The sequence below is a fragment of the Corylus avellana genome, chromosome ca1 (assembly GCF_901000735.1).
Source record: "Corylus avellana chromosome ca1, CavTom2PMs-1.0".
Classification (NCBI taxonomy): domain Eukaryota; kingdom Viridiplantae; phylum Streptophyta; class Magnoliopsida; order Fagales; family Betulaceae; genus Corylus; species Corylus avellana.
The window spans coordinates 46,902,544-46,911,281 of record NC_081541.1 but is presented as its reverse complement, the minus strand read 5'-3'; the positions used below and the strand labels follow the sequence as shown (position 1 = coordinate 46,911,281).

Below are 8,738 nucleotides of genomic sequence, written 5' to 3'. Positions count from 1 at the left end.
GCTCCTCATCATCATTGTAATGTTCTTACTGCTCCAATTAAAGATTTCTTTCTATCATTGATTGGCCAGCTTAGCACAAAGATTTTAATTCTTCTGAAAATCGTGATTTACGGCATGCTTACCGTGCCAAATATTCTGAAAAGGAACGAAATCTCATTAAGGTCAAATGGACCCAGATGATGATTAAGTCCCAAAAACATATTTTATTTTTTGATTATCTTCAAAAACATTTCCCTGTCGATAATGTTTTGAATGTTGTCAAAAAGTATTTTGTCAAAGATGATAAATCTGTTGTCAGATCTTCTCATCCTCCTCTTGAAAATACTTTTCTTGATGTCAACAAAATTGTTGTTAAATGTTCCCCTTTCAAAACCCATGATAAGGATCCTATTAATAACGATAGGAAAATTATCGAGCAAAATAATTTTGTTAGTCATTCTCTTCATATCATAGGACAACAATTAGATCGGATTGAAGAGAAAATGCCTTCTCCTTCTACTGATTTAAAAATTTCCTCCACTCGTTCTAAAATTGAAAAACCTCTGATTTCTCTTCCTGATTTAAAGAAATCTTCTGGTTTGAAAACTACTTCTCAAATGAACCTTGAGAAAGTTAACAAACTACTTTTTGAATTAACTGAGTTAAAAACTTCTCGTACCAGTACTTCTGGTCAGAATTTTGGTATTAAAAAAGTTTCCTCATCTGATTCTGAAACTTCTCATGATTCCACTGATTCTAATATTAAAATTCTTGAAGAAAACTTTGGCAAGATTGACTTGGAGCCAAAACTCCAAAGGATCTATGACGGATCCAGACCTTTCAATCTTACAAAGAATTTTTATCCAAAACCCACTCCTCCTAATTTACAATTTGAGGAAAGGTTTCTTCAGTCCCAATTTTCTGCCAGTACTAGTACTTGTTCTGTTCTGACTAAAGAACAAGACACTACTAAAATCTCTCTTGAGAAAACATTTGAAAAAGTTGCAAAACAAAAACCCAAAGTAGTTACAGTCTTGGATTTGCAACATGAGATTTGTAACATCAGGAAAGATATTGCAGGTTTAAAAAATAAACCCATGCTTGATCCTGAAGATGCTAATATTGTCAATCTTATTAACAAAGTAATTCCTCCCAAATGGTATTCTAAAATGCATATTATTGTTTCCCCAGATTTTACCCTTGATGTTGTTGCATTGATTAATTCTGGTGCTGATTTAAATTGCATCCAAGAAGGACTTGTTCCCAGCAAATATAGCAAGACAAAGTAGTGTTTATTTTATAGTCCATATATAATCTTTGCCACCCATCCCCCCCCCCCAAAAAAAAGGAGCTACTGTAGACACGTCAAAAAAATGGTCATCCAAACAAAAAGTCCATCTATGATGTCTCGTATTTTGGCTCAACCCAAGGGCCATATGCTGCGACCCGAATTTTCCCCTTTTGATATCGTTGCACACATTCATATTAATTTAATCACAAGAGGCCCAATATCTCATATTCGTATTTATTCTAATATTTAGGCCCTAAGCTTACTATTAGTGTCAAACCTGAGGGGGGCAGGTAAAGGCCATGATTTTTTCATTTTACAAAAACAAAAAATTGTCACATAATATCAAAGCTAAGATCGCGGTGGATGTTGGTTTGTTATTGAGAAGATCGATCAATTCAGATTCTATACTTAATGATTTTAGTTTGTTAAAAGTGTCTATGCTGCAATTTTATAATTTTTGTTTTTGCATTTTTGTTTCTTTTGGTACTAGTTCTTACTTGTTATCTCATTAATATATCAATCTTGGTACATATTTATAAAGTTTGACAGATAAAATTGATAACTTTTGAACTTTGAGGAGTGATTAAATAAAAGTCCATTACTGTGGACCACAATAGTTGTCTCTATCTTTCCATTAAAAAATGAAAAAAATTTCTACAATCTAGGTTGTAGGAACTTCTAAAACCCGCCTCTAAAAAAGTGACATATATTTCCTTTTTTTTTTTTAATTTTATTTTTTTACATGTCCACAGAAGGGGGAGGAGGATTTGAACTAGTAACCTCCGCTTCCTGAGGCGTGCTCCCCAGCCAATTGAGCTACCCCTCAAGGACGACATATATCCCTTAAGAAAAATGCTACGGTTCCTTTTGTGGTTCTCCTGGTGTTCTCTTGTTCCTATGTAGATATTGTGTTTAAGAGTTTTAACTTAACAAAATTCTCAAACACTTCAAATTTATTATGCAATGGATAAATCCAAGTGAATCTTGAACAATCATCAACAAAGATAACATAATATTTATAGCCACTGATTGATTGCACTGGTGAAGTCCAAATGTCTATGTGGATTAATTCTAAAGGGTGAAGAGACTAGAAAGACATGAGTAGAAGCATGAAATGTCTGCTTTTTGCTCTTGCCTAATTGATAGTTGACACAACCAGATGTTTTATTAAATCAAAGATGGAAACAGGGAGAGATTTGCCCTTAACAACACGGTTAACAATATCCAAAGATGGATGGCCTATTCTAAAATAGCACACTAAAGAGTTGGTCCTTATTCCTATCAAAGTTATAAAAGTCTTCGTCCCTTTGAGAAGATTCCTTCCTAGCCGCAGTGGATCCAAGCCATTTTAATTCTTCTCCTCCAAGAGTATTGCATGGGTTAGGATGCCCTTGATATAATAATGAGATGAAGTTACAATGAAGTAACAAAAATTATCAAGGCAAAATTTTTGTATGAAAACAAGATTGACATAAGCTTAGAGTTCAGCCAGTGTTTCAATTTGGAGACCAGTCCCTTTGCCTATTGCCACCTTCTCTGTCTGTTGGAAGGGTTGTTGAATCTGCAGGTTCTCTAACTGATTGGTAATGGGAGCATTAGCTCTACTGTCTGTCAGCCATTGTTGTTCTTCATTGGTAAAGTTGGTGTGAGCAACCATAGCTGCTAGTTGTGTGGGTGGATTCTTTCCTTGAAAGGCATAATTCATCTGATGATAGCAATCAATGGCCAAGTGGTTAGTCCTACCACAAATCTGGCATGATGCTCTTGAGCCATGAAGGAAATTACTAGCTTGCTGCAGAGGACCTTGGTTATATTGCCTGTTGAGAGATTGATTCCCCTGGTTGTGTAAAGCAGACCCACGACTATACTGTTGATTGGTGAAAGGAGAGTGGCCTAGAGGAGGGCCTCTGTTGTACTATGAGGGACCACAATTATATTGCTGAAAATATGGTATAGGTGTTGAGAATCCATTGCCAAGTCTTGGTGATGAAAAGCTTCTCTGTAAAAATTTGTGATTGAGGAAAGCTTTGCCTTTGGACAATTGAGAATTCATAGTGTTGAGGTGCAACAATGCCACTCTGCTCACGTGAAAGGCCCTTAGAACATGCCTTGCGGGGTGCGATTTTGAATGCCATAAAAGGCTTTGGCTTCCTTCACTAAACACCAATTACTTTTTAGATGAGATGGTCAAAGGCCCAATCCAAAAAATTGTATCAAAGCCAGGGTCAAAGACCTTCTTTGAGAGAGATGTGGTGATGATACTTAGGAAGTATTAGTCCTTTTTGTTCCAGTTAAGCTACTCTGGATTAGGAATTTCCTTGCCTTCAACATCTATGATCTTTTTTAAAGGGCGCGGTTCTGAACCGTCAACAATATCCATCATGTCATGGGTGCACAGTATAGGATGTATCTGCGTCACCCAACAAGTATAATTATCAGAATCAAGTTTAATTGAGGAAAGCATTTTGGATGGTGTTTGGTGGGATAAAAAAAGAGGACTTTGCTGCGGCCATTGAAAGGATGAAAATAACTAAGCTTGTACAAGGATCAAAAAACTTGGCATTGGCCTAGAATTGCTTTGATACAATGAAAAATTTTGTGATGTTTTATTCAAAAGTCTTAAAAAAATACAAGTACAATATACATTGTCTTATATATACACACTGAGTAACCTAAATACAGATGAATAACATAAAATAATAAAGTTAATATTTGCCATATGGTGCATATGTCTTCTTGGAGTGCAAGGCATTCATTGCCTGCAATACTTTCCTTATGAGGAATATTTGATCAAGAGCTGTATGGATGGTTGGAGACCCTTGTGATCCTGTTATGTGCATATCTGGGATGTGTTGTAATATATGTTACAAACATTTGTTTGAAAACATTTTATGATTTGATATTATTTATTAGTTTACACAAGTACAACATATAAAAGAAAGTGATATCTATTATTTATTTCACTTTTTGAGAGTTACATCTTATTTAAGGAGACATGTCCTTTTACAGCTTATTTTAAGAGGAATTTCTTGAACCAGTAGCTAGAATCCTTGAGGTGTCTTTTCAAATTGTCCTTAAAATCCACAAAAGTGATGCCATTTTTAAGGAAGTAACTAGTGTCCCATTCAAAGCTGTCAAGAAATGACCATGAATAGTGTGCCTTCACGTTTGCACCCTCCCTGCACAAAATTTAACTGTTAATATCCACAATCAAAATTGAGATGAAAAAATGCTCTACTGGTTTATTCACTAATGAACCTTTGTCAAATCGCTTTTTTAAGGTTTAAAAATTATCAATTTATTTAATAAGGTTAGAACTATAATTAAATAGATTTTCATTCAACCTTCTGTTGATACCAAGTCATATTCAATAAAAAGTTGACATGTGTCTTGTTTAGTAAAAATATAAAAAAACATAATTTTATAAACTTAGGTATAAAAATAAAAAATAAAAAACTCTAGAAAAAATGGTTCTTTATTTTGTTGCTTTATATTTTATTTATAATTTTTTAAACATAACCGTGTCCTCTTATTCTTACTTTCTTTTTTGCTATTTTAGAAAATAATATTTACTGACGACCAGAAGAACACCTAGCATTTTCCATTTCTTAATATGTGAGAGGCACTTGTATTTTATATAGTATGTACTTCTAACAAGGTTTTTTAGTAGTATTAATAATAAAGCATGTGCTTCTCACATGTTTAAAAGACAAATGTCCCTTTTTAGAAGACAAATTATAGAAACTCTTACCATCTTGTTTGTATGAAATTTCTGTCCAAAATTTTTTTTTTATTTAAAATTGTCTTCTATGTTTTTTTAGCCCGCGGATGATATTTAATTACAAACACTAACTTTTTTTTTTTTTTTTTTTTTGTCCTATTCTATACTTAGTGACAAACACTCACTTGATAGATTTTGAAAGAGATAATAAATTCAAGTAATAATATTTGATCCTCCCACTATCCTTTGTGATATCTTTAAGATCTGGATCACCGATTCCTACAAAAAAAAAGAGTAAAATAAATTCTATTACCAACACATTTCTCAAAAAACAAAAATAGTATTAGCAATACTAATGCACATAAAAATAAGAAAAAAATTACTCTTACCATCCCCAATCTTAGATCTACCACCCAATTTGGTAGGGCACATGAATTAAATTGATAAACGTAAAAAACATAACAAATTGAGTTGTAGATTGCACGAGTTAAGTCTTCCCTAAAAAATAAAATAGGTAAATAAATATCAATAGAGAAATTGTTATACCATTCTCCGTTATGTATACAACGGGATTGTTGTATTTTTCTTTTATGTATAGAAGAAGCTTTCGTAATCCCTCCGGTTGGATGAACCCCGTCTGCAAAACCATTTAATTACACCATATTGGTTTAGTAAAATGACATATATTTGCAACATAACACACAAAATATAAAAATGTCCACCGAGGGAAGGAATAGGATCCTCTCAATTTCTAGTAAAATTGAAAAGATCAACTCTTTAGTTAATATTTTATTTTGTTGAATATGACCGTGTAAAATGTAATATGAACATGAAATGAAGAGAATCCTAATACTGATACTAAAGGGAGAGAGAGTTTATGTGTGTGCTTACACTAGTGGTTTTGGCATGCACATCAGTCCAAAAAGTGACGTTGACACCGTTTGCTGAGGCAAGGTTTTCTGCATAACCTGCGGAATAATAGCTTATACCAAGAAAATCAAGGGACCCTTTTACCAACTTGGATTGAGCTTCAGTGAATTTTGGTAGTCGATTCCCCAATACAGACTTTATTCTCTCGGGATAGTCACCAAATATAACCGGATGGACGAACCTACCAATATTGTAGGATAAAGTAGTTAATATCATTTTTTTTTAATTATTAAAAAAGGTTTTTTTTTAAAGAATGTATCTTACAACACTCACCATCCAAACACAAAGTCAATATATCTAGAGGTGGCCTCGCGGCTAGAAGATGTGTTGTATTTTGGCTCCATCCAAGTGCTATATGTTGTGACCCCAATTTTTCCCTTTTGATATGGCTGCACACATTCATATTAATTTAATCACAAGAGGTCCAATATTTAATATTCATATTTATTTTAATATTTAGCCCCTAAGCTTACTATGAGTGACAAACTTAGGGAGGCTAGTAGAGGCCATGGCTCTTTCATTTTACCAAAAAAAAAAAAAAATTGTCACATAGTATTAGAGCCAAGATCGCGGTGGATGTTGATATCTAACACCAAACGACCCAAAATGTTCTCATCCTTTTCTCCTATTACTTCTCCTGTTTCCCTATTTATATTTTATTTTTAAAAACGGTTACATGGTGTCAGAGCCATAATTCTCTGTTTGAAACTTGTCTCTATCATTCACCCTCATTTAAATTAAATATTTCTTGTGATAGACTTTACTTAATTTTTTTTTTTTTTTTTTTTTTTGACATGTCCATATAAGGGAAGAGGGAGGGTAGATTCGAACTAGTGACCTCCGCTTCATGATGCGTGGTTTACAGCTGATTGAGCTCCCCATTAGGAATGTTAGACTTTACTTATTAAGAGAGAGTTTGAGCCCTCACGTGAGGGACAATGTTAAAATATCAATTAAATGATTAAATTAATTTATGACTATTTGCTTAATTTTTTGTTGAACGAAATAATTAACAAGGAGCATTATCATCATCTTTCTAGTTTGCTTTCTTTTTCATCTTTTTTCTCTACAAACCTGGTACTTGTCCTTGTATACTTTGACAGCGGCGCCATGAGCAAGAAGCAAGTTATGGCCGACAATGTAAGGTTCAGTAGCGGAGTTACCGGCGGCGGTGCAATTCGGGACGTAACTCGAACATCTTCCAGGTGGAAAAGTAGAAGTGCTGTACCCGTTGATGCTTATTGAAATTGGTTCGTTCATTGTAGCCCATAATTTGACTCGATCACCAAAAGTTTTGAAGCAAAAATCCGCATAATCTTGAAAATCATTCCTATATATTCATCAAACAGGACAATCACATTTATTGATTTGGAAAAATTATTTATTTGAACATTGGAGTGTATGTTTTTTTGTTGAAATGTTCACTCACACAAAGTTGGTACTTAAAGGTCCATCATATTCATCTTCAAGTGCTTGAGGAGGATCATTGTGCATGAGAAACACTAAGGGCTTGATACCTACCCACAATATGAAATTTCATAAGGACATGCATGTATAGATTACAAAACACTTTTATGCTTGTTCTAGTTTGTTTAAAGCAAAGATTTTACGGGTAATTACCTTTTCCTCCCACTAACTACAATGCATTGTCACTTTGCTCTCATGAACTGACAACCCTATTGCCTGACCCCATCAAACTACCATTTTATGCCTAAAACCCCCTTCCGTCAGTCAAAGGCGTTAACTCAGACGGTCAAAGTGATATTGTGTTGTAGTTCATAGGGGCAAAGTGACAATACGTTGTAATTCATGGGGCAAAGTGACCGGTTGACTGTCTGAGTTCCCTTTGACTTACGGAAGGGGGGTTTCACAAAATGGTAGTTTGATGGGGTCGAGCATAGGGTTGTCAATTCATGGGGGCAAAGTGGCAATGCGTTGTAGACTTGTAGTTGATGGGGGGGAAAATGTAATTACCTCAAGATTTTAAAAATACTTTTATGTTTTCAAAACCCCTCTTTTTAAAAATATATATATATATATATATATATATATCATTGACATACAATTTAAATTAGAAAACACTAAAAGAAATTTTCAAAACAATCATCAAATATATCCTAGGTGACTGACTTATGTATGGTATATTTTCCATTTTTAATAGGAACAGATGTGCAATTAAGTGGGAAGACGGATATGATTACCTTAATTACTATTATTATTATAGAAATAACATTTTTCGAAGAAATTGACATGTATAGAATTAAAAATAAAAAATATACAGTTGAAAAAAAAAAAAGGAATTTGACCATTGGACAAGAGCTCGTTGATGAGGTCATTGTAGAATTTGACACCTTGTGAGTTCACTCCCCCGCTTACTTTGCCCTCTGTAACATAATTGGAGCTATTAGAGAATTACAATGAATTTTTATATTAATGCCACTCATCTTAGATGATTAATCATATATTAAGCCATGATCTTACTTGGTAATACTCTGCTCCATGAGATAGAAAATTTGAATGAGTCAACTCCAATCGTTTTCAACAGTTGTACGTCCTCCTGTTGAATATTTCGATTATCAAAAGAAAAAAGAAATATATATATATATATATATAGAGAGAGAGAGAGAGAGAGAGAGAGAGGAACACGCATTCTACCTTATATCGATGATAAAAGTCACAGGCTACATCTGCATTTTTAGCATCAGGACTATCCGCAATTTTTTCTGCCAAGCCACCAAGTAAATGTGTCAAAAAAATTGAATAATAATTAGGAAATGTTAAGAATTCCAAACTTGTTAGAATATATGGCTTATGAAC

At 33.8% G+C, this 8,738-nt stretch overlaps 1 protein-coding gene across 1 annotated transcript; it reads right to left on the bottom strand.

Moving 5' to 3' along the window:
* Positions 1-2,747: 2,747 nt before the first annotated feature.
* LOC132173757 (beta-glucosidase 17-like) lies at positions 2,748-8,651 on the bottom strand (the record flags this gene model as incomplete). The annotated part of the gene is made up of 9 exons (XM_059585356.1): positions 2,748-3,177; positions 3,571-3,680; positions 5,883-6,102; positions 6,195-6,310; positions 6,996-7,251; positions 7,351-7,438; positions 8,228-8,305; positions 8,403-8,478; positions 8,577-8,651. Coding segments are annotated over 9 exons (1,449 nt in total), but the record flags the coding sequence as incomplete, so codon positions are not given.
* Between the last annotated feature and the right edge of the window lie 87 nt (positions 8,652-8,738).